The 25,819-nt window shown below is 50.0% G+C and overlaps 1 protein-coding gene and 1 long non-coding RNA gene across 2 annotated transcripts; one reads left to right on the top strand and one right to left on the bottom strand.

Moving 5' to 3' along the window:
• Positions 1–523: 523 nt before the first annotated feature.
• Ren (renin) lies at positions 524–9,863 on the bottom strand. The gene is made up of 9 exons (XM_028764739.1): positions 9,665–9,863; positions 6,746–6,896; positions 6,081–6,204; positions 5,402–5,520; positions 4,457–4,653; positions 2,342–2,461; positions 1,771–1,915; positions 1,426–1,524; positions 524–868 (listed from the first exon to the last, which is right to left on the bottom strand). Exons 1-9 carry the CDS (start codon positions 9,754–9,756, stop codon positions 707–709), a joined length of 1,209 nt encoding a protein of 402 aa, XP_028620572.1. The 5' UTR covers positions 9,757–9,863; the 3' UTR covers positions 524–706.
• Positions 9,864–17,096: 7,233 nt separating this feature from the next.
• LOC114618811 lies at positions 17,097–25,708 on the top strand. The gene is made up of 4 exons (XR_003711031.1): positions 17,097–17,274; positions 24,715–24,800; positions 25,212–25,290; positions 25,555–25,708. It is a non-coding gene; the product is annotated as an uncharacterized LOC114618811 (long non-coding RNA).
• The last annotated feature ends 111 nt before the right edge of the window (positions 25,709–25,819 follow it).

The raw sequence follows: 25,819 nt of genomic DNA, 5'->3' as shown, positions 1-25,819 counted from the left end.
TCTAATCCATCTCTCACTGTCTCTCTGTCCATCTCTCTGTCTCTCTATATGTCTCTGCCTGTGTGTTTTTCTGTGTCTCTCTGTGTCTCTTTCTCTCTGTCTCTATGTCTCTGTCAGTCAGTCTGTCTGCCTCTCTCTCTCTCTCTCTCTCTCTCTCTCTCTGTGTGTGTGTGTGTGTGTGTGTGTGTGTGTGTCTGTGTCTGTGTGTGTCTTTGTGTGGGTAGGCCAAAGGACAGCTTCAATTATCATTCCTAAGGTATCAAACTCCAGGGATCTGCTTGTCTCTACATGTCTTTGTCACCCTGGTTGCCATGATTGAAACATCCGCCACCATGCCTCTGTATGTGTGTGTGTGTGCATGTGTTTAAACGTGGGTTCTGGGGATCAAACTCAGGTTCTCACACTTGCAAAACAAGTACTTTACTAAAGAAGGTATGTCTCTGGCCTCATGTGTCATAGTCTTTTCCATATGTGACCATGCAGCTGTCCCTCCTTCTCTAAACGCAAAAGAACTCACCCGGAACAGGTTGTAAACATGAAGTCTTTATTCTGTTTTTCTTCAAAGCAGGGAAAGTGCAGGCGAAGGGGCAAACACTCATCAGGGGCTCTGTGTCCAGTGTCCCTGTGTTGAGAGCAAGGCCAGACAAAATGGCCCCCAGTCGTGTCAGCTTTGGCTTGGCCTATGGTCACTGGGTGACAGAGGGCCTTAGCGGGCCAAGGCAAACCCGATGCGATTGTTATGCCGATCAAACTCTGTATAGAACTTGCGGATGAATGTGGCACCCAGGATCCAGACAGGTCCAGTGGGCGGCGGAATGTCCAGGCCTTGGAGAGCCACTATGCACAGGTCATCATTCCTGTAGGGATACTGGCAAGAAGCAGGAGGATTGCTCTATTACCTTCCACACAACCCCTTCCCACCACCAGAACGGAGCAACTGTCTTCAGTGTATGCCTCTTCTCTCCTACATCCTCCCAGAGCCAGTTAGCCCATCCTAAATCCCAGCCCTCCTGGGGGGCGGACAGACACTGTGGTAGGTATCAGGCAAACAGTGTGTCTACCCTTTGCTTACAGGCTCGCTTAGCTTCTTATCCAAAACAAGCCACTGAATATCTCTGAGCCCGGGAGCATGAAAAGGATGGAGGGCTAGAAAGAGGGCCACTCAGAAGTGGAGAGAGTACTACCACTGAGTCAGAGTTTAGCTCCATAATGGGACCTACAGGGGAGTTTTTAAAACTCTGATTCCCAGGAGCCTGTTGTGGAAGTTCTGATCTGCTAGGCGAGGCATGTGGCCTGGGGACCGGGATTGCTAAAATGTCTCCAGATGCCACGGGCCACATTTATCAGCCACGAGTCTACTAGGAGATCTGTACATTATGCCTGTCCTCCTTCAATGGCCCCTGCCCACCCTTCTCACAGCCTCACCTGTAGCACGTAGTCCGTACTGCTGAGTGTGTAGGCCCTGCCTCCCAGGTAGAAGGAGATGTCGGGGAGGGCATGCACCTGGCTACAGTTCACAACATACTGGGTGAGTAAAGAGAGGTGTTGTCAGTGTGAAAGGCCCTAAGCAGACTAGAGAGCCCTGTGCCAGAGAGGCTGGGCACAATCCCTGGTCACTTTCTATGGAAGGCATGCCATACATTCAGGGAGGGGATAGCTTTGTTTCCGACCCAGTGCTATCCCGATGGTTTGGAGACTGGAGCCTGATGCTGCTGCCACCCCTGACCGCCACCCCTCGCTGCCACCCAGCTCTCCCCACGTATCTCTTACTTCATTCGTTCTCTTCTCCTTGGCTCCCAGGACTTGCATGATCAACTCCAGGGAGCTCATAGGGCCCGAGATATAGGATGTACCAGTGTCCACCACTACTGCACAGCCCTCCTCACACAGCAAGGTGGAAGACCCCACAGAGACCCTGCAGAGGCTACAGTTAGACAGGCGGGCAGGCAGACACACATACACACATATACACACAGACACTCAGACACACAGACAAGGCAGGCAGGTAGAAGCTGCCAGGCACCCACTCCCCCGCCTGCAAGCCTTTCCCAATTTAGGGTAGTGATAGGAGGTCACACAGTCTGGTGTGAACTGGAGGTGGGCTGAGGCACTAAGGAAAGGTACTGACTGCTCCTAGCCATCAACACGCAGCCTCCAGACTCCGCCTCCTTTCCCTGAGTTCCCTCCTTTCTACCCTCAAATCTTCATGCCCCCATCCTGGATGGAACAAGCAGAGAGCAGATGATGGCTGTGCCTTAAGGTGTGCCCCCCGCACCCTATCCCATCCCACCCTGACCACAGTGCGTCAGTTTGGATGGTTGGGAGGGTTTTGATTGCTGACCCCTTCATGGTGATCTGCCAGGAGCCAGTGTGGCTGATGCTCACATAGTGGAAGTTGCCTTGGTAATGTTGTGGGTCGCTGCCTCCCAGCACCACCTCGCCCCCCAGCAGGTGGGGATCCCTAAAGGAAAGATCAGCAGAAGTCAGAGACACACCCGGGACGCGGGGATGAGTCTGGTGCAGGGTAGCGCAGAGGAAGGGTTTAGTGGGCAGATGGCAAGGCTGCAAGCTGTCATCGGGAGGAGCACAGACCCCATTGCTTCTCCCCTTGCTGGACCCTCCCTAAATGTAGCAGAAGTATTTCTAGGGAATGTGCGTCTGCCCCCAGAAGACTGTCTATTTCAAGGACACTGGGTAGATGCAAACAAGTCGAAAACCGTGCCTTTCTCAGGCGTGTGGGGCAGACTCTAGGGAGAAGGCAGACATTTAGTGGAGCTGGGCCTGAGTGTGTGGGTGTGTGAGTGTGTAGGTGTGACTCTGGGGTAAGGGTCTGGGAAATATTGGAGCTTGGAGCCACATGAGGCTCCTCCCTCCTTAAGATTTCTGCTGAGGCAACGAGCGACCCAGAGCTGAGACCTTCTTTGTAGGCAAGATTCAGCAACCCTGTTGTTTGGTAGAGGTTAATTTTCACCCTCCAGGGGACTGAGTCACCAAATGGTGAGACCTTGGTCGACACCTGATGGCTGGAACCAGGCTCTCCTTCCCAATCAAAGCTGACTGCCCTCATTTTCCTCTTCACATGCATGGTACTCCCTCAGCCCACAGCTGCCTTGGGCTGGTTTTTAAGTTTATTCATGTATATACGAAGGAGTTTCTTAGAATTCACAACACACACACACACGTGTATGTGCACACGTGTACATGGGGTAGGTGTGCACAGGTTCCTCGAAAGAGTCAGTGACTTATCTACCTCTTCCTTCTTCCCGGCCCAAGGGAAGGGAAGAGGGCCCCTGCTTACCAGGCCTTCTTGCTACCTGTTGCTGGCTCCTCATCCCCTCCACGGCCCCTGCTTCTGAGCCCCATGCATGTGCTCTCCACATTCTCAGTCTTCCCACGGCTCTCCTTCCACCCACAGCATTGCCCAAGCATCCTCTCACATTTAGAATACCCACCTCCCATGCCAGGCGGTGGTGGCGCATGCCTTTAATCCCAGCACTTGGAAGGCAGAGGCAGGTGGATTTCTGAGTTTGAGGCCAGCCTGGTCTGCAGAATGAGTTCCAGGACAGCCAGAGCTACACAGAGAAACCCTGTCTCGAAAAACCAAAAGAAAAAAAGAATGCCCACCTCCCTTTCCCCCCTTCTCTCTGGATCTCACCCCACATTTCCATCCCTGTTGAATTTTCCAGAGCAGCTCACATTTTGTGGAACCCCACCCCACCCCTATCTGACATCTGCTTCCACTCTTATCACGTTTTGCTTTTCTGGTCTCTTTGAAACTCAGTCAAACCTCTGAGTGGTGTCATTTGCTCAATGTTTCTCTTTGCACAGAAGTCTGTCGGAGTCATGATCCAGAGATTCCTGCTTCCTCTGAGATTGTTCTAGGCCATCCCTCCCTTCTAGTCTTACTACCTCTGGCCTCTCTTCTTACCCATAATGATTTTTACCTCCAGCTCAGAGCATCTTTAAACCCAGTCACTGGCAGCAGATCCCAGCCCTGCTTGGGTACTGACCACAGCTTCCTTAAAACTGGCTGAACTACCCAGAACCCTGGCCTAGAATTGAAAACCATCTGCAGCTTCAGAATAGCACTCACTGTGCTGTATCTCTCATCTCCCCTGCTGGGCAGTAAGCTCTGTGAGGATGGAGGGCAGGGGTTGTCTTATTCACTGTGCGTCCCTGGAGCCTACCACAGCACATGGTAACAGACCGATGACCAGATCAATGAAAGAACAGATAAACAAAGGCGCCAACAAAGACACGAAGCTGGCTGTGTCCGTGTGGCCAGTCCCTGAGGACCAAATGTTTGACTTCCATTCTTTCTAATTGGCTAATGTGGTTCTAAATATGGATTGAGGATCACCTAATCAGAAGCATGTAAATCCTGGACTGGACTTTTGCCATCCTCCCAGCTCTCCGCCCCTCCCTGCTCTGGTCTTGGAGTCAGTCAAAGGCCCACCTGCTGTAGTAGACAGAAAACACTTCCTCCTTCAGCACCCTCTGGGAGAGAATGTGGTCAAAGACAGGGGTGACCCCGTCGACGGCCTGAGCAGGAAAGCCCATGCCCAGAACCCCGTCAAACTTGGCCAGCATGAAGGGTAACAGAGGCAGTTCAGTGACCTCTCCAAAGGTCTGTGTCACAATGATTCCACCCACCTGTGAGAGAAGAACCAGAAGGGACAGAGGTTACTGCCCAACCTTGACTGATAACTGCTCTGACTTTCACACCAGGGGCCCCAGAGAGTCACAGGTTCTGTACTGTAGTTAGGGGAAGACTATCCTGTCAAATATGCACACACCCTCTCAACACCTCTATGCTTGGGGTGGCTAGTGCTATAAATAAAGGCTAAGAGGTCCTGCCAGACAGGTGACTCGCACCTTCCCAGAGGCCCATCTTCATGCTAGCCCTACCAGCCAAGGCTGAAGATTTCCTCATCATAACCAGGGCTTCCCTTTCTACCCCTACCCCAGATGGTGAGAGGGAAAGGCTCACACTGATCTCCTCTGGACTTCTGTATGTGTCCTTCCCTACCTCTGGCACAGCGGGGCTGAGAGACACCAGAACAGGAAAGGCTTAGACACTGACTGAAAGAAAGCAAAACTGCCTTGACACCAAACCCTGATCCCTAATCTCAATATTCCAAGCTTGGTCTCAACTAGCCAAGTCGGGCAGGTTACCAGGAAAGAAACTGTGGGGTTTAGGCTCGCCCACATGCAAGTTAGAAGCAAAGCCTTGTCCATCAGTGTCAGCCGGTTTGCTCTACTGCAATGGTGGCCTTCGGAGCTGAAGCTAGAAGCTGCCAAGGAGGTTGGGCTTCAGCTTCCCAGGCTCCAGGGGGGCTGGAGTATACCTGTCCCATACCACATGGGCCCCATGGCTGTAAATAGGGATGATCCTACTTACAGTTACCACGTCCTGGCTGAGGAAACCTTTGACCGTCCCTGATCCGTAGTGGATGGTGAATTCAGTCCCATTCTCCATGTAGCTGGAGGATTCTGAGGAGTCATAGAGGCTGTGAATCTCTAACAGAGGGACACAGGCTCCAATCAGCACGAGAGCTTTTGGCCTACATAGAAGGCTCAGAGGCAGGACAAGTATGGGCATGGCTGGTATGGTTGAAGACTTAGGAGTGTGTGTGCGTGTATTTATGCTTGTAGTTTCCTGAGCCCCCAGCTTGGAAGAAGAATGTATACCAGTCAAGGACAGTGTTTCTTGGTTTTGTCCTATGTGCTTGTGCTTCTGAGACATTTGTCTCAAACCATTACTAACTCTGATACAGTGCCAAAAAGAATTTGGCACAGAGTAAGTACTTAGGGCATTATCTATGGCTATCATTGGAAAAGCCTCAAGACTTGGAATGGGTTTACAACTTTGTTCCTGTCTGAATCCATGGGACACTGGCAAATGGCCTTCCAGGTGCCCAGGAACTTCCCAAAGCTGGCCTATTCACCTCAGTTGCCAGTTCATAAAGATGAGAGACACTTCCTCTCTCTTCCTCAGATCAGTGGCATAGAGCTGAGGGAAAGGAGTTCATAAGTGCAGCAGGCAGAGCTGGGAGAGAGGCATGAGGCTTGACTCTTACCACAAGCAGTGTAGAGGGGGCCGCACTTGGTGGAGGGCACCCAGAGGTTGGCTGAACCCGTGTCAAAGACGACTTTGAAGGTCTGGGGTGGGGTTCCGATGCCGATCTCACCATAGTACTGGGTCTGTGGTGGGGGGCGGGCAGAAAGAAAATGGGGACACAGGGCTCAGGGGCCTCAAGTTTGGGGGCCTTATCTGGTCCCCTTGGCTCTCGGCTTTCTTTTTACTAAGATCTGAGGACTCTACATTGTCCACTGCTCTCCTGGGATACAGGAGGCTCGCTGGGGCATGGAAGCCCAATCAAAGCAATTAAAAGAGCTGGGCATGATGTCACATGTCTTTAATCCCAGCACCTGGGAGGCAGAAGGGAGTAGAACTCTTGTGAGTTCAAGGTCAGCCTCAGCTGCACAGTGAATTCCAGGCTTGCCAGGGCTACAGTGAGACTCTGTCTCAAAAACAAAACAAAACAAAACAAAACAAATCACAGCAGCCCCTCCCCACTGGACTTCTCAGTTGTACATAGGAGTTCTATAGGGTACTCAGTTGTACATAGGAGTTCTATAGGGTACTCAGGTGCTCTTTGGTTCTCAGTCAGACATGGTGTGGAAGGAGTGGGGCCTGGTAGTCCCAGAGAGAAAATGAAATAGCGGAGGAGGCAGAACTCACATCCAGGTAGTTGGTGAGGACCACGGGGGAGGTGACATTGCTAAAGGAAGGCCTCTTGGTGAATCTGCCCCATTCAGCACTGAGCCTGGTCATGTCCACTCCCCTTTCTTCCAGGATTTCCCGGACGGAGGGCATTTTCTTGAGCAGGATTCTGCTCCAGGGTAGAGGAAGAAAAACAGAAGAGTCATGCAGTACTCCAACATCGGCAGAGCCCAGATGTTGCCTTGCTTTTTGGTACGTCTATCACTAACACTCTCCCATGCAATTACAAATCACTTTTTGTGCCCTGGGGTTTCTGCAGAAGAATGAACAAGCCTCTTGGAGCCACTTATTCTGGTACTACATAATTCCCAGATCTTATTTTAGTTAGATAAGGCAGTTTGTCTTTCCATCTGTCGGTCCGTCCGTTCATCGTTATCATCACCATGTGTTGAACACTGTTCTGGATAGGAACATAAAGGTCTATACTGTCTCCTATGATTGACAGGGGAGGCAGTACCATGGGTGGCCTGGAGGTGGCAGCAGATGCCCACAGCAGCTAGAAGGATTTGGTGCCCCCTGGGGTATCACAGAGGCAGGTGGTATGTACCCACTGAACCCAGCTCGATTCAGATAGGCCGGTATCTATAGATTGCCTGTGTGCCTCTCCTGGGGGTTGATGTATCTTGGGCCTGAATCCCAGGTCCCTCCTCACCTCATATCAGTTATCCTCCAATCATTATTGACTGATGAAATTCAAGAGATTTAATTTTGAACAGCAGCCCACTGAGCTGCTCCTGGCGGCAGACCAGCTGTCTGGCACGCACCCGCATACAAACCACATGACAGCTAGCTAGTTCCCTGTTTTCCAGTGGAGACACTGAAGGTTCATAGGGGTGAAGATGACTCAGAAATGCCAAGCAGAGACAGTCCATGCTCTGTCTGTCTGTCTGTCTGTCTGTCTGTCTGTCTGTCTGTCTGTCTTTCTTATCCAGGGCTGCCGGAGTCAGATAGGCATGAAGACTGTTTTGCAGCTGGAGGAAGGTGTTGCCAGTTCTGGGCCAGGGCTTTCGCAGACATGCAGGGAGCCATCTTTCTTCTCCAGTGTGAGCCCTAACCTTCCTCCTGGCACTCTGTACCCTCACCTCCCCACTTTGCCCATATTTCACACCTATCTGTAACCTCCAGCAGAAACGACTTAGTCCTATCATGGCTTACAAGTATTTCCCACTCTTATTTTAGTTGACCCCAGCCATCCCACCAGATGGGCGGTTTTTATTTTCCCACTCTACAAAGGAAGAGAAGAGGATATATATCCAAAAGGGTCTATTTTCCTCCATTTCCTGAAAGGATCCATGCTTTGCTTTACAGCCCTTCCTCTTTTAGAAATCCCCTCTGTGGTCTGGTGGTGCATACATTTAACTTCAGCACTCAGGAGGCAGAGGAAGGCTGATCTCTGTGAGTTTGAGGCCAGCCTGGTCTATATAGTGAGTTCCGGGCTCCATAGTGAGGGTCTGTCCCAAAAGAAAATAAACATAAAACCCCCTTCTATTCCTCTCCTAGATCCTTAGTCCTTCATGGCATGATCACAGCCCATACCTAGATGCTCTCGCTAAGGGCACCACCCTATGGGTCTATTTCCCTGAGTGCTCCCTTCAAGCCTAGCCTACGGGGATAGCGGGGATAGAGCCTCCTGATGCTGAGGGCATGGTGCATGATTCTGAGCATTCTGTAACCTCTCTACCCTCTGGCACCTTGATGGTGGTCTTGCTCAGTCAGGCTAAGTGGGCTGTCTTCAGCTTGGAATCTGGACATTGTGTGTACATAAGGCAATGACCTTGAGAAGAAAGCCCATTGCTCAGCCCCTCAAGGTGACCTGCACGATACTTTACACGGAGCAGGTTGCACAGAGCCCCGCGCCCTCTAGCTGATCCCAAGCTCTCTGCCGCATGCGCATTCGTTTACTTCCTTTGGCCTTTATCCTGGGGTGGGATGCTAGGAAGCACCACCCTCTTATCACACTCCCAGCCCAGCAGTTGCTTGTTGCAAACCTGGGAGCAAGAGGGCGGGGTTTTGGAAACAAAGACCAGGGAGGCCCTCAGATCTTCTTTGAGGCCACCCATAGTATCCTCATCTGCAAAATGGGTGCTTGGGTCTGGAGACTCAATTTAAGATGAAAGCATCCCACCACCTCCTAAGCACTAAGCAGATTCACAACTCGAATCTTTCAGGACTTCCTCATCTCAGTCCCTGGATCATTTCCGGGTGAGCCATCTCCTAATCTTGTCCCTTCCCTACTTTCCCTCAAGAAACCTTGTTCCCAGAGCCTTGGAATTGCACTAAAGGAATGTTTCATCCTCCCTGCATGGGGCTGCCAGGAGCCTCCCCTTTATGACACTCCATGATAATCCATGCTGTGGCCATGGCTTCTTACACCATTCCTGGTACCAGTGTGGCATTCCCGGCTGTCTGTGTATCATCTCATCAAACATTCAAAGCAGCCTGTGAAGCAGGCTCTGTTATCACCCTGCTTTAAAATGGCGCACTGAGGATTGGTGAGATTAGCTTGCTGTTTAGCTCCATCTGCTGCTAGTGAATCAGGATCTAACCTGGAAAACTCTAGAGGTGCTGCAACTAACTTGCCCAGGAGTGTTAGCATGTACATGCCCTCTTCAATCATTGCATCGTGAGATTAAGGACCAGAGATGTTGTAACTGTCTGAGTTCCCCATCCTCTAGATGAGACTCCAAAAAAGAACCCTTCCAGACCTAATTAATTATGGCTGTGTAGCTTTGGGCTAGTCTCTAGGATTGTCAGAGCGGGATCATACATCCCTGACTGTCTGGCCATAAGGATTGGATGACCCCATATATTGAAAGCTGAGAGTGTTAGTAAGATGCCAGTTCCTGTACCCTGCCACCCCTTCTCTGCCCAAGTTACCGTCCAAAGGTAGCGGTGTCTGTCGGGAGACTGAAGGCACAAGAATTCCAGAGTATCAGGAGTGCCCAGAGAGGCATCCTTCTCCCGCCCATCTGGTTCAGCCCAAGCTTTCTAAGAGCTGTGTACCCAGACCCCCTGGGCCTTCTTTTATACACACCCACAGGCTCTGCTCTGATTTATTACCCCAGGGCCCATGGCAGGGCAGCCCTCATAAATCCTAGCCCGTGAGACCAAGCTAGGTGGGTGAGGAATAGGCAGGACCCGGACGCAGAGCAGAGTGGCAAGGGGGGTGGGGGGTGGGAAGCGTAGCTGAGCTCAATGACACTAGAGTCCCTGTTTGGCCTGGCCCTGCACCCTCTAGCTTAGACAGAGGCTGACGAGGAACTGTTCTGTTCAAGCATGAGGTCAGGGTACAAACAGCGTAGACCTTGGCTTTGAACCACCAACTCAGACCCCACCACCTATGCCCTTGAGCCTGCTTCTTCTATATTAATCTTTGCATCACTCCTGGCTGGCTCCTCCTAGGTTCTGCCCCAGTCTTCCATCTTGATCATGGGTGATTGCTTTTGACTGCGGCCTAGTGGGGAAAGTAACATCTCATCTAACCTCTGGCATCAGGGAGTGGGGTGGGGGTGTCTCCTCCTGGGGTTAGTAATGGTGGAGAGAAGGGTAGCTCTCAAAGAAAGGGGGATCTCAAGGGCAGCTGGCTTCCAGCTCACCCCCTCCTACTGACCCTTCATTCCCTTAGACTTATCTTTCTGCCCCCTTCCCTCCTCCCTGTACCCTCTCAGAAGCCTGGCAGAGCTATCTAAATGCGCCTGACCCGTAGGTCCCAGGCTGGCAGTACTTAGTTTCCCTAAGGTGCCCACTCTGCCCTTCTTCCTGTTTATTTCTCGGGGACCACTTCAAATAGCCCACCAATTCCACAAGGTAGACCCTGACTGCCATGAATGATCTTCTGCTGTGACCTCTCACACTTTGAGAGGTATGACTACCAGGGTTTCACCTCCAGCCTTTTGCAACCAAGTGATGTGTGGGCCCGTGCCTCTTGGCCATAGTGGAGTTTGCTGCTTATCAAATGTAAGAACTAGTTACTGGTGATGAGCACAGGAGAGGCCTGGGTTCTGCCAAGAACTTGCTGTGTGACATTGAGGTCGGACCGCTCTCTTCCCCTCTCTCAGCCCCCATGACACAGCTGAGTGGATCCCAAGGGCAGTCCTGGTTCAGATGCACCAGTATTCTAAGTGTGTGTCATGAGTGCTTTTCTGCCAGATCTGGGCAATGAGAGAAACTAGTCTTGGTCTCTAGCTGTGCATTAAGAAATGTGTTTTTACCTCAGAGATAACACCTTCCCAAATGTGAGGCCCTGAGAATTCTCAGATATCTAGGGACAGGAGAAGATCTTTGAGAATGCCCCCAAAGAAGATGATGCCTTGATTATGCATCTTTCTAGATCTCCAGAGCGCTCTCTCTCTCTCTCTCTCTCTCTCTCTCTCCCTCCCTCCCTCCCTCCTTCCCTCCCTCCCTCCCTCCCTCCAGAATTCACTTAGCATTTATTATATATCATGTCCTTGGCCAGCAGCTGGAGGTTTTTGTTTTGTTCTGATGTGTTTGCTTTCTTATTTAGACAAGGTAGCCTTGGCTATCCTTGAATTTGCTCTGTAGAACAGGCTGGCCTCAAACTTGCAGAGATCCACCTGTCTCAGCCTCCCAAGTCCAGTGATCAAAGACATGCACTACCACGCATGGCTTAGATGCTAGAGTTATAAAGTTGACGAAAAAATAACTTGTGCTTGCAGACGTGGGAGCACTGGAAGAAGGACAATTGTGACACCTGAGTAATACAACAGCCAAACCCCAGGACCAAAATAATAAGGGAATGAAAACAGAAAATACACATACAGCTATGCTGATGACCAGTATGTGTCAGGGACTTCCAGAGGCCTCCCCCAAGGAAATCCCACTTGGGCTGCACAAGCAATGAATAGCCAGAGAGGGAAAGAAAACAAGACTCAATGAAAACATGTGGAAAGAGCCTGTGGAAAGAGGACGTAGTGACGTCAGGCCCAGACGAGAGCCCGTGCCCTGGGCCGCCGCGCCCCCCCGCGCGGGGGGCCCTCTCTGGGGTTCGGAGGTGAATGCTCTTCCTGAATGCCTACTGTGTAGCAGGCACTACTATAAGTGTTTGGTACGTTTAATGCCGCAGTGCCTCAGGTGTTGGATAATTCCATTGTTAGATAGTGACAAGTTCAGGTAACTTGCATAAAGTCATAGTGATGGTATGTGTCAGAGTCAAACTATCAATTAAGCAGAAACAGAAAGCCTATTACTGGGCTGAGTAGAGGGCTCAACAATCCGGGTTCACCAAACCCATGTCAAGCAGTTGTAGTTTTACCTACAGAGCAGTGACGAGCCTCTGACAGTTAGGAAGGGAACACTGTAATCAACACAGTTTGCAAAGATATCTTGGCTTGGTAGACTAGCAAGGACTTGGGATGGGTCCAGGGTAGCATGGCCTATGCCAGTAAGAAGACCATAGCACTTGCCTGTGGGTGGCTTTGGAAGTTAGAAGATATGAGAGGAATTTAGGCAGTAAAATCTGAAAGGCCCAGTAGTACATGGGTGTAGAGAATGGGGGAGTGAGTGTTGGAGTCTGGGTGATCCGATAGTAGAGGGGGCAGGGAAGGAAGTTGGGGGAGGCCATGGGTTTGAGAGCATCTTAGGCACGGGCTTCCTATGAGAAGTTCCAGAGGCGATGGCAAATGACTGGGCAGAAGTTGATGCATCATTTGCTGTGGATGTGGATGAAATGAGCCGAGGAGAAAGCAAGACCAGGACTCCAGCCCCAATGGACCAGCCTGGAGGAGCAATGTGCAGCGGAGGCCACAAGGGGTAACCAGATAGGTAACCAGTCTTTGGTTCTTCAAGACAGGGTGTCATTGTATAGTCCTGGCTGCCCTGGAACTGGGCAAGTTAACCTTGAACTCTCAGCGATCTGCCTGCTTCTGCCTCCCATATGCTGCGATTAAATGCAGGAACCACCACTGCGTGACACTTTTTTTTTAAAAAAAGGATTTATTTATTTTTATTTTATATACATTGGTGATTTTTCTGCGTACATGTCTGTGAGAAGAGGCTAGATCTTGTGAGCTGCCATGGGGGTGCTGGGAATTGAACCCAGGTCCCCTGAAAGAGCACCATCTCTTCAGCCCGGGAATTGTTCTTTAAGGCACTGTGCCCCTTGCTTTTAGAGACAAAGTCTTTCACTGGCCTGAAGCTTATGGTGTAGGCTGGCTGGCCAGCAAGACTCAGAGATCTGTGCTTGTCTCTGGCTCTCAGTGCTGGAGTTCCAGATCTGTGCTACAATGCCTGGTTTGGTTTTTGTTTTGTTTTTAATGTGCGTTTTGGAGATCAAACTCATCTCCTTGCACTTGAATAGCAGTCAAGCATTTTACTGAGCTCCCTCCCAAGCCTCTGGTGGAGGCTTCTCATGATTCCAAGCAGTGTTAGTCCAGACTGAGATGGGTTGAAGTGAGAGGCGCTACAGTGTGAATGTGCCCCGCCCACTTCAGTATACAGACTGGTAAAAATAAAAACTATGATTCTGTTAAATATACACATATGTTTCCTTTTTAGTATTAGTTTTTTGAGATCTGGTTTCCCTATTTAGCCCTGGCTGTCCTGAAACTCCATAGGTAGACAAGGCTGGCCTTGAACTCACAGAGACCCACCTGCCTCTGAGACCTCCCAAGTCCTGGGACCCAAGGTATGGACTACCACACCCTAAGATGACTTCAAACAATAGTAACTCTGAATGACCAAGATAAGAAGGAGATGGAGTAACAGAGTCACAGCCACCCCAGCCCCAACCCTTGCATGCTCTCTTGATGAAAGGGAGAGGCAAGGCTAATTACTCCGCGCAGGACCCTGGGAGTGAGTGACCTCCTCGGGAGCAGGAGGAAGGTTGTGTGGGAGAAGTTGGTTGCTTGATATTGGGAGCTGATGAAACATCCTTGCCCCAGAGGCTGTTATGCTCTCCAGCCAGGAGACAAAGACTTTGCTGAGTGCTGAGGATGCGCTGAGACTGGAGGCGTCAGGAGAACATCAAAGGCTTTGAAATGATTATGGGGAGGGGAGAAGTTGACCTTGGAAATGAGAGGATTATCAAGGCTGAAGATGTTTCGTGGCTGGAGCCCAGGGTTTCACCAGCCCGCCCTGTTCCTACTCCCTTAGCATCTAATGTCTAACGCTGTCCTGGGGACATAACTGCCATTAGAATCTTAACAGAGCAGCTGTGGCTACTTGCAAGGACCCTCAAGACTGAGCCTGTTGGCATTCCTTCACAGAAGAGGGGAACGGGGACCCTCACCTGAGATTCCCACTGCTCCTTTCTAGAGCTTCCTCCCAGATGTAGATGACTCTGCCCAAGCTACACATGGTTATGAGGTCTCTGGAGGTGCAAGGTACAAACCACTGAAGGGTAACTGAAGGGGATGCTTGTCCGGGCAGCTCTGGGAAAGCCATCATCTGTACTGCGGTGAGACCTTTTGATGGTGTGGCTGCACTGGGATCCTGACACTTTGTAAGTGAGCCTACTAAATGAATCGGTTCACCAGACTGTGCTTCAGTGGAATCATACTTTGGCCTGTTGGTGGTTTAACTGGGGCGTCTTAGTCAGGGTTCTACTGCTGTGAACAGACACCATGACCAAGGCAACTCTTATAAGGACAACATTTAATTGGAGCTGGCTTACAGGTTCAGAGGTTCAGTCCATTATCATCAAGGTGGGAACATGGCAGCATCCAGGCAGGCATGATGCAGGAGGAGCTGAGAGGTCTACATCTTCATCTGAAGGCCGCTAGCAGAATACTGACTTCCAGGCAGCTAAGATAAGGGTCTTAAAGCCCACAGTGACACACCTACTCCAACAAGGCCACAACCTCTAAATAGTGCCACTCTCTAGGCCAAGCATATACAAACCATCACATGGGGTGAGCAGATGTTTGTGCCTCCCCAGGAAAAGATCATGTAACAGTTGCCAGCTGCTTAGGCACAGACACAGAGCACACATGTGGCTGGCTTTACCCTGTGATAAGAAACGAAGGAATGCTGGGTCTTATCGAGATTTAAAAAAGAGAGATTTGAGATTGAATCTCAGTATATAGCCCAGTCTGGCCTCAAAGTCATGATCCTTCTGACTTAGCTTCTCAAGTGCTAGGGTTACAGATGTCTGTCACTGCACTCAACACAAAATATTGTCGACTGGAGAACTGTGGGCCAACGGAGGGAAGCGGAGATAGGACAGGATAAGCCAAACTAGACCATAAAAGAAGGCCGTGGTTGATGAGAAGAGTGAGCGGGGGAACCGCTAAGTTACAGGCGCGGTGGTGTTGGTGGCATTGGTATGGGGTATTGTCTGGTCTGAAGGTGGAGTGGTGTCATGTGCTAAATATGGACTTGGTTGTGGGTGACGGCTGAGAGGAGCAGAGGTGAGGCTGTTGGGAACAGGACGCCCAAGGAAGTAGAGAATTCTACACCGAATGACCAACACACATTTAAAGGTGAACTTTAAGCCTTGACCGTGTGAATCTCCTGCCCCCGCTGCTTCAGCATTTCCTGCTGGCATCCGCTATCACAGTCAGCCACTCAGAGACTTAGGAGGTCAGGGTACAGCCAGGTCACCATCTGCGTGGTTGGTGATGTCATTGGGGAGGATTGCAGAAGGAACAAGGTGGGGGAAGTCTGCAAGTTGGGAGCCAAAGTCAGTGATAAATGACAGGCAGGACCTATGAGTTCAGTAACAACACCGTGAATGAGTGGAGAGGGTCCAAGAAGAGAAACAGGGCTAGAGGCCAAGGTCACCTCCTGGTGTCTACTACGTCAGCCTGGGAGGCAAATAGACCAGTGGTCCCAGGGACAGGAGAGGAAGCCAAGGCTCAGAAGGACAAGCAGTGTCCTAACTCACAGACAGTGGGTGCAGTCACCCAGGTAGTGGGGCTCTGCCCCTGAATCTCACTCTCCATCTCTCAAGGATGGAGGGAACGGACTCAAAACTGATGCTGTCTTCCTCCATCACGGTTGTTAGCTGCCATTGCTGCAGCGAGTGGCTCACCTCTTTCCTCCCTCTGCTCTTCCCAAGCCCTAGAGGAGAGGGAGCAAGCACGAGGAGAAAACAAACAGGAAGGGATCATGGGGACTGGCAGTTGACAGGGCACAGACCCCATCAGTCACCTTGATTGGGCTATAGCATGCTTTGACCCCGTAGCCGCCTCACGAAGCAGGCACAGCTGGCCCCTGTTCAGAAGAGGATGCTGAGGGTGCAGGGGGTGCGGAGAGTGAGCTGAAGGTTCTACCTTGTAACTTCCCTTGTGGCTGTGGGTGTTAGGATGTGTGGGCAAGCCAATGGAGTCAAAAGAGATGGATGCTGGGCTTCTGTTGTGGGGTTTCTAGGGACCAGCTTGTAGTTTAATAATAAAGATGCAGAGGCATCTATCTAGTTTATACTATATAGAAAGCAGGTAATGGGCCATAGAAACGACAATACCAAACATCCTGCCAGCACTTGGTGCTGCCTGCACAGCAAATAACAATTGAAAACATAGGGGCATGCCTATAGAGCCATTCGATACAATATGTGTGGTATAGGTCCCAGCATGTCCAGCCCGGCCAGAGAGTGATGCCAAAGTCATATATATGTTAGGGTTTGGGTGAGATATAGACTCTTCTAAAGCAAAGGCAGGGGTAGGGGTCCACAGACGGCAGCAGACCTGGGCCTCAGGGGTCCCAGCACCCTGTCTCCCCAACACAGCCTCATTCCTGGAATCCATCCTTGCTGCTTGCCAGTGTGTACAGCACACCTCCACCATCTGGCCAGCAGTATATGCAAATGTGAACAGAAAGTGTGAGTAGTTTCACCAGGAGAGAGACACCAAGCAACATGTGTTCACTCCTAGCTGTGGAAGAGAGGGAACCGCAGAGGAAGATGGGCTGCCAAATGGGCAAGTAGCCCAGCAAAGGCAAAGTCTTTTATTTATTTTTTAAATAAAAAAAAAATCAATCTATGTGAATGAGTCTTTCGCCTGCATGTAACTATGTACATCACATGCATGCAGCGCCAGAAGCCAGAAGAGGGCTTCGAATCTCCGGGAACTGAAACTAGAGGGCTGTGAGGGTGCAAGGGTGCTGGGAACGGAACCCAGGCCTTCTACAAGAGGAGGAAGTGTTCTTAAGTGCTGAGCCATCTTTCCAGCTAGACAATGTATCTTTTTGCTCCTTCTGTCTCCACCTTAACAGAGCACCTGGCAGCAGAGTGCTGGACATGATCGCCCTCTGGACTGGATACTGGGCACCGCCCCTAAGCAGACTGTTGAGGATCTGGAAGTGACGTGAGTCAGAATCCTGAGACCAAGTCTAGATGACCATCAAAACCTCCTGAGAAGCTGCACGGGAGAAGCTCCAGTGTGACCTGAAGCCCTTGCCGGACTTTGACCGGGAAAGCTGGGCCAGGTGCTCTTGTGCAGCCCAGCAAGGCAGAGCAGAGGTCTGAGAAGTATGTCAGGGAGGAACCTGGCCTTGGGTCCGTGTGAAGGAGCGTGGATGCCTGGGGATGTGTGAGTACCCTGAGACCCTCGATGATCACATTGAGGCTGGTGCATAGAGCCTAGGAGGCTTCCCAGGTGAAAGAGAATGAGCTGACCGAGGGCCTTCCAGCGATCCAGTTGATTCTCTCTGTCTTGACTCAGCTCATTGGCCTCTGCCATTTCCACTGTTGGGGAGGGCGTAGTTCAGACAGGCCCGCTTTGCCTTGGACCTTCTGGCATCCTGGATCATGGGACAGAGAGCATTCAAAACTCTTATCAGGCCATCTCCCAGGCCCTTAGTACAGGGGTCTAATTCTTCTCATAGAAACTCTCCGTGATGCCATTTCTAGGACCAAGCTGTATCACGTCACCTCGAGGTCAAGGTCAAGGAAGTATTGCAGGTCAGGGGCAGAGGAGAGGATTTTGCTGACCCGCTTTCTGCCCATGGGGCAGAGTGGATGTGAGAACCATGCAGGAGAAGCATAAATCTAGCTGATTCCAGCCTTCCCCTCTGTGTCCTGAGGCCTTGGTCAGTATGGCCAGGACAGGGGGCGGGCCTTGGACAGCCAGGGAATCTCTCCAGAGACAGTGAGTGATGTCAAGGACTGGTCTCAACCTGGTTCTAATGCCATCCATCTCCGTGGTAATGAGAGACTGATGTTAGGATGGGGACTGTGGTGGCCTGGGGACACTGGAATGGAGGAAGGAAGTACAAGTGGCATCAAAAGTCTGGTTTGTGAAAGGGACAGGATTCACCCCTGGCTGTCAGCATGTAATGTGACAGCTGGCCAGGGAAGTTAGTAGAGGAGAGGGGACTCTTGGGAGTCAAACATCTCTGGGCTAGCCAGCCCTCTTTCTGTTCACAAATAGCAAATGGATGCACAGCAGAAAGACATGAAAATGTACATGGCTTCCTCCCTGTTCCCCCCTCCCTGTGCCCCTCCTCCAACCACCTGCTTTATTTCTCATCCTTGCAAGGACCCAGCTGGCTCTTCAGAAATTTTTAATCATATAGGGATGCTGAACTCAGCAGAGATGAGCAACAAGGGCCTTGAGAGAGAAAGGCCCAGGATATAGTTGAATAGCCACCCAGGGTTTGCCTTGTGTGGGTGGATATAAGGACCGATTACTCAGAGCCTCAGGCAAGGTGTTGTGACTGGGACAAAACCTTGGGACTGAGATGGAGGTGGGGGTGGAGAGAACCAGATGTTCTAGTCTATTCATGGTGGGGACCTTGGTGGTGCAGGGATCATTGGGACCTTGAAGCAGTGACCAGCAGAAACCAAAGGTAAAGCCTCAGGAACTACAGGGGTTGGGGGGAGGAAAGGGTTTGTAAGGGAGCAAAGAAGTGGTCGGGGAGCCTGGTGGAAGGTTCTGAAACAAAGTGCATCATTCAGTGTAATGGAGCCTGACACTGCCTCTGACACATGCGAGACAGAAACACAGACTCTTTCCAGTCTCCACTGGGGATGTTTGGTGCTGAAGAAGCTGAGGGGCCAGTTTACAGAGCAGCATGTGGCAGAAAGTGATTAACGTCTGGAGAGAGGCCAGTGGGTGCTGCAGGGTAAATGTGAGCTGAGCTTCACCAAGTGGGAGCATGGCTAGGGAAAGAAGAGACTGCTCTAATTAAACAAACAAACAAACAAACAAACAAACAAACAAACAAGAAAGGTAGTCGAGAACTGGTCCCAAGGACATGAGACTGGGAGGCTACCCCTGCCCCTGCACTGGCTATAGCATTCAAGAGAGCAGGCCCTGCACCTAACCTGGGCAACACGGTGGAGACCGAGCTCCGCCCCTTTCAGGCTGCATTTGGAAGTATGGGTCCCCGCACCTTTGCAGGGCTGCACAGAGGAGCTGTCTTTGGAGGTGTGGGTTCCAGTGAGCTGGTCTGAGAACGTGTAAGAGTAGGAGAGCTGATCCTGCTTCCAGCCGATGGTGGCATTGGGTGGCCTAGCTGGAGCAGTGCTGGAGAGCTCGCCCTGGTGGTGCAGATAAGGGAAAGCCTGAACCATGACCAGCTCAGCTACCAGCCAGGCCCAGATCCAGGGCTTTGAGCTGGTATCAACTAGTAACAGTTGGGATGCATGAAAGAGTTGGTCCTGCTCATTCAAAGCTGCAGGGTCTCCATGACACAGGGCAACAACAGGATAACCTGGGGAGTTCTGATGAGGAGCCAATATTGATGGTGTCACAGAAGCCAGAAACCTCAAACCAGACCAATGACTCATTGGAAAAAAAAAACATTTGCAAGTGAAGATGTACGGACGGAGGGATATACTGTGGGACACACTGAAACACACTACAGCTTCCATGATGAGATATTTTCTGTGCTTTGTTAGGTCTTCTTTATTTTGTTTGTGTGTTTTTTATCTGGGGGATGAAGTTGTAAGGGTGAAGGGTGGATACGAAGGCACGAGGAGATGAGTGGGGCTGGACTGCATGATGTGAAACTCACAAAGAATCAATTAAAATGTTTTTTTATAAAAGCATTTATGGGGGCTGGAGAGATGGCTCAGCGGTTAAGAGCACTGACTGCTCTTCCAGAGGTCCTGAGTTCAAATCCCAGCAACCACATGGTGGCTCACAACCATCCGTAATGGGATTGGATGCCCTCTTCTGGTGTGTGTGAAGACAGCTACAGTGTACTCATCAATAAAATAAATAAATAAATATTAAAAAAAAAAAAGCATTTATGATAAACCCCAGCATTTTCCAGTCCTGTCCATACTCCCAGTTCTGCTCCCCAAGGATCACTGCTGCTCCAAGACGCACCCCTCCCTGGCTGTTCTGCTGCTCCAAGACGCACCCCTCCCTGGCATTCTGCTGCTCTAGTTGATCATGGAGCACCCATACTCCTGAATGTTACCGTGTGCATCCTGTCCCTTCTCAATGTCAATTTTCATGATTTTTAATTACCTATCACAGTAGAAGAAGTTTTCTCTCATATTCCACCCTCCAGGTTTTGATGAAACACACCCGTGTATGTGTGTGTGTGTGTGTTTGTGTGTGTGTGTGTTGTGTCTTTTTGTTCATTTGTTTTTTTGAGACAGAGTCTCTCTATGTATTACTGGCCGTGCTGGAGCTCACTATAGCAACCAGAATGGCCTTGAACTCAGAGAGGTCTGTCATCCTCTGCCTCCTGAATGTTGGGATAAAAGATATATACCACCTTTCTGGGTAAATGTGCTTGTACGTTTGTTTCTATGTATTATGGTTATCTCTGTGGTGTATGCTTTTCCTTAAATCCACCACTGATGCCCCCTTAGGGTTTTCCACGATCCTGTAAACTCTGCCCAGATGTTCCAAAGCCCTTTCTATTTGGTCCCACCCCCTGGCATCTGGACACCAGTCTCACAGGCTTCTCTTTGCTGCTGTCCTCCATCGTTTGGGCACTTGCATTTCCACCCTTGCCTAAACACAGGCTCTCAGAGCTTCTTGAAAAGTGGTCAGAGAAATAAGCATTTCTGAACCTGGTGGGTCAAATATCTCCACACTGCACTCACTCTAAGTAGTTTGGTTACAAACTGAATTCCAGATTGAAGTTTGTCTTCTGGAGGCAGAGGTTGTTCTAATTAGTTTGTTTTGATAGAAAAGTCTGACTCCTGATTCTCTTATGACAGTTTTCATCCCTGGTGACTGTCTTTGCCCTTCCTTAAACCTAGCCAAGGCCATCCTCTGCCTGTGAGGCTGGAGGTGAGGAGCAGGCTTGGAACAAGAGTGGGGTCGAGGTGTGTCCAAACCCCGGAAATTCTTCCTCAGATCGGCAGGCATAGAATCACCACCACCCTTCCCTGCCTTGGGCCTGCACATCACAGCACACATAGACCTGAGCCCTGACCTTTGTAGCAGATTGGAAGATCTTTTCTCACATCCAGTAGCTCCTGCCTCGATGCCACCGGTCTGATCCTAAGAGATCATGACCGAAAGGGAGGGGAAGCAGATCCAGGACAACACATGGCGCATAACCTGGATGATCTCCCAGCTTCTCTTCCAGACGTCTTCCCAGTGTCATTGTGTGTCTTTCCTTTGTCCTTTCTCTTCCCAGAACTAAGGATTTGACAACTTCTGCTTTTCTAAGATTTTTATATTTTATCTTTTGGTTTCTTTTTGTTCATCTGCTTAGCGTTCCTTAACTGTATGTTTCAATTTTTTTCTTAGTTTTGCTGTTAAGTATTGAACTTTCCAAGTTTTTGCTCTGCCTCTTCCTATTTTTAGTGCATCTTCTACTTTTTTGTAGATGCAAATTTTTTCTCTTATCTCTCCCCAGTAAGATATTACTTATAGAATGATTTTAAATACTGTCTTTGAGATGAAAGGCTCATTGCACAAAAATGAAAATATTCTCAATACTACTGAACTACCCCTCACCGGCAGTTACCATGGTAAATCTCATGCTTTAGCTATACATTAAACATGTCCAGTGGGCAGGGGTGATGCACCCCTTTAATCCCAGCATTCAGGAGGCAGAGGCAGGCAGATTTCTGAGTTCAAGGTTACGCTGGCTTACAAAGTTAGTTCCAGGAAAGCCAGGGTTATGCAGAGAGACCCTATCACACACAGAGAAAAATCCTCTACACTTTCTGCAACATCTATTTTCTCTGTTTGCTTTGGTCTTCGGGCTTTCTTGGATCTCTCATGCTGCCTTGCTGTCTACTCAGAGTTAAGAGCCAGATAGAAGGGCCTGGAACCCTGAGGAAGCTTCACTTCTTCCAGGAAGGGTTCCAAGCTAGCAGGACAGACTGGGTGTGTTGGATGGGGGAAGCAGGCAGAGTACTACACTTAGGAAGCCTAACAGCTATACATGGAATTTTCTGCCAATCCTTCTGTTTGGGGACCAAGCTTCATCTATACCTAGCACTTCGCATCTAGAGACAAGGTTCTTTGGGTGAGTCAGAAGTTCAAACTGGTTTTGTGGTTGCAGCTTCCTTTGCTCTGCTGTTTCCTACCGTACCCCATACAGATTCCATCCTTTACATCTTGGCGTTATTTCTCTCCTTTTTAAGATTTGTTGTAATTACCTTAATTACTTATGTGGGAGGTGGGGGTTGGGTGTGAGTATGACTTGGCTTACCAGTGGGGTTCTAAGGTCAGCATGTGGGAGTCAGTTCTCTCCTTTCTACCATGTAGGTAGGTCTCGAGGATCAAACTCGGGTTGTTAGATTTGGCAGCAAGTGCCTTTGTCCACGGAGCCACTGAGCTGGCTCTGTTTGTTAAATCACATTATTCATTTATATCCCTTCTTGAATCTTCTTTCTCTCCTTGGGAGTGATGGTGATTAATCTTTACTGTCAACTTGACCAGATTTTGAATCACCATGGAAACACACTTCTCTGTGTCTATGAGGACATTTCCAGAGAGTCTTAACTGAGAAGCTAAGGCTTACTATGAATGCGAATGTGAGTGGCACTGTTCCATGGGTCCCATACTGAATACACAGGAGGAAGTGAGCTGCTGGGACCAGCTGCTGCGTGTCCTTGCCACCGTGCCTTTCCAGCCTTTGAAGACTGTCTTATCTCAAACCGTGAGCCAAAATGCACCCTTGTTGCTTCAGGTGTGTCTTGTCATCTGTTAATACTACACAAGCAAAGTAGCTAAGGCTTCCTCCTTTGCTGACTTTTGTGAGGACTGAGTAGCCAGCAGGCAGAAGTGGCTCAAAGGTCTTGCTTTTTAACCTCTTGTGAGGTAACATGTTTAGGGAATAGTTGCAGACTGCATTGGACTTGTATCACAGAAACTACAAGAAAGTACAACCTAAGAAGATGACTGTGTGACTGCTTGACATGTCCTAGTCCCCTTCAACAAGAGGAGTCCCAGCCCCACCCTAAGTATCCAACTTTGACCACAGCAAGGAACCATGTTGGGCTCTGCTATCTTGGAAGAGGAAAGACGGGAACAGAGCCAGGCAGGGAGGAGTACACTAGCTCTTTGGACTTGATGCCCTCGGCCTTCTTATGACCACATCAGGGTCCAGGCAAGCTGCTGACAGAGAGAGGAGGCAGACAGGGCAAAGGCAGGTCTGTGTTGTCATTGGCTCCTGGATCTGCATCTTAAGACAAATCCGTGGGCAGAGTGGTGGCATGGGAGGGTGCTGCTTCCAAGGGTGGGGGCTAAAGAAGGAGGGACTGTAGGAAGATGACCTCATCTACTGTTAGAAAGTTGACATGTGGGACTGTGTCTTCCTCTTGCCTCTTCACCTTTCCTGGACCATCTTGTGGGCACGTTTCCCCTCCTTCTCTGAGCCCGTTTCCTATTCTATACAATGGAGCTTACTCTGCCTATCTCCTATCCATGCCGTTGTGAGGATGAAATGTACAACCCTGTGCTTGTTCATCATTGTTTGTCAACATATCAAGAGGGTACCAGAGGCCAAAATCTCCATGTTCTGATAGGTCGTATACTACCTCTGGCCACTGTGTTTCTTTCTTCAGGGATGAGAGAGGGGCGGAGCCTGGGGCAGACTCATTCCCCCCAGTAATGGATGTCTTTGTCCTCTAGGCCCCTTACCCCCAGGCACTTTAGGTTTGAGAACCCCTGTGCATCACTGCCTTCAAGTCTTTGGGCTATGGAGATGATTCTTGGAACCCCTGGGGGTGCATATATTCTCTCAGCTTCCTCTTGCTCTTGACTTCCCTTCAATCTAAAGAGTAGGTTGAAGGCAAGATCGGAGACACAGTGTGGTGGTTTGTTAGGAATGGCCCCATAGACTCATGTGCTTGAATGCTTGGCCATAGGGAGTGGCATTATTAGGAGGTATGGTCTTATTGGAGGAGGTGTGGCCTTCTCGGAGGAAGTCTGTCACTGTGGAGGTGGGCTTTATGGTCTTCTGTGCTCAAACTCTCCACCTGGCTGCCTTTGGATCAAGATGTAGACCTCTCTGCTCCTCCAGCACCATGTCTGTCTGCACGCTGCCTTGCTTCCCACCATGATGATAACGGACTGAAGCTCTGAAACTGTAAGCCAGCCCCAATGAACTGTTTCCCTTTATAAGAGAACATGGTGTCTCTTCATAGCAATAAAACCCTAACTAAGGCATACATGAAGCCAAAGAGCCCTTGTGTCCTATAGAGACCCTATTCTTTCCAGAGACATGGAGCCAAGAACAGGGAAACCCAGAGTCTTGCAGGCAACAGTTTAGGATTATGTGGGGATGTAGGATCAGCTCCCCTTAACTATTTACTGCAGCGGACCTCTAGGTCAGTTCTGACAGACAACTAGGGATGTAGTTGGTTGTACTGAGAGTGAGTGAGGCCTCAAACATGATCAGGGGCCTGCACCACACCCAAGTTCACACAGGCACAGGCACACGTACCATTTCTCTCATCTACTCGTTTCACACAGAGGAGCCTGCTTCTCCTAGCAGAGAACACGTCCCCTAAAGTGGCAACCTTCCTCTCAGTTTCAACAACCGAAGGACTGTCATTAGGCTGAGGGCAGATTCAGAGAGTCACTGTCTCTCCTTACCTACAGGTTTCATCAGAGAAAGGGTTGGCTCTGGGATCTGTGAGAAGAGAACATTCCCGGGAGGAAGTGTTGACTCTATTCCTTTCTTGGAGGTACAACAATGTGCCCATGCTATTGGGGTGTCCTTTCCAATGTCAACAGGATCACACTGCTGCCACAACATGCTTCAACCCCAGCTCACAGCAGATCCTGGAGGGCAGCTTCAAGGATAAAGATGGGGATGCGGGCAGGTTGTCTCATTCCCATGACAGCCGATTGTGTTGCTATAGCAACATAGCTCTGCCTCCATCCCTTTGTAGCCCTGTTTTCTGGAGTGGGCAGAACACTATGATTATTCACAACACAGGGATGAGGAGACCTTGTCATCCCTGGGGAGGTGAACTAGGGAACTCTAAGGCTGTCAGCTCAGGCTGAGGCATCTTGTGGTCAGGAGGGTAGATTTCCTGGGGTTTCCTAATGACAAGCTCTACTTTTTTTTTTCTACCCAAATTTCTCCTCCCCAGCTATCGGGTTCCCAGGAGTTGACTCAGATTGGAAGTCTTCCATCTTAAAAGAGGCTTGAAGGCGCAGCTGTGACTGGGGGTGAAGAGACTGGGGGGTGAAGAGACTGGGGGGTGAAGAGACTGGGGGTGAAGCTCATTGATTGACTTGAACTCCATGAGTCATTTATCTTTCATGACCTTGTCATTCCACTATCAAGATGGGGGGAAGACATGGTCTGGGATGATTAAAAGAGCAGTAAACATTTTCCCTGGGAGAGATGGGTATTATAGATGACCCATGCCCAGGAGCCAGGCAGCCCTATGGAAACCTGATGGTGGACTCAGATTAATTCTCTGTGAACAGGGCAGCGACTGGCACCATCTTCCAGATCATTCTGTCCCAACTGCCCGATGTGTGGAAATTGACGGGAAGGAACGTAATGAGTCTGTGTCCTACTCCGCAGCCAAAGTGTGCAGCAAAACTTCTACCAGGAAAGAAGGCAAGTCTCAGAACTAGGAGGCCCACTTCAGAACTTGATCTTAGGGTTGGCAGTGGTGGAGCAGGCCTTTAATCCCAGAAGATTAATCCGAGAGGCAGGGGCAGGCAGATCTCTGTGAGTTCAAAGCCA

The sequence above is a fragment of the Grammomys surdaster genome, unplaced genomic scaffold (genome assembly GCF_004785775.1).
Source record: "Grammomys surdaster isolate TR1022 unplaced genomic scaffold, NIH_TR_1.0 145, whole genome shotgun sequence".
Classification (NCBI taxonomy): domain Eukaryota; kingdom Metazoa; phylum Chordata; class Mammalia; order Rodentia; family Muridae; genus Grammomys; species Grammomys surdaster.
The sequence above is the reverse complement of the archived record's forward strand: the minus strand, read 5'-3'. Positions and strand labels throughout refer to the sequence as shown.

Coding starts and splice junctions, on each gene's coding strand:
- Ren (XM_028764739.1), bottom strand. CDS start 9,756: ATGGGCGGGAGAAGGATGCCTCTCTGGGCACTCCTGATACTCTGGAAT. Junction 6,205..6,745: donor TCCTCACCAACTACCTGGAT/GTGAGTTCTGCC, acceptor CCCCCACCACAG/ACCCAGTACTATGGTGAGAT. Junction 5,521..6,080: donor CCCCCTCTACACTGCTTGTG/GTAAGAGTCAAG, acceptor TCCCTCTGTTAG/AGATTCACAGCCTCTATGAC.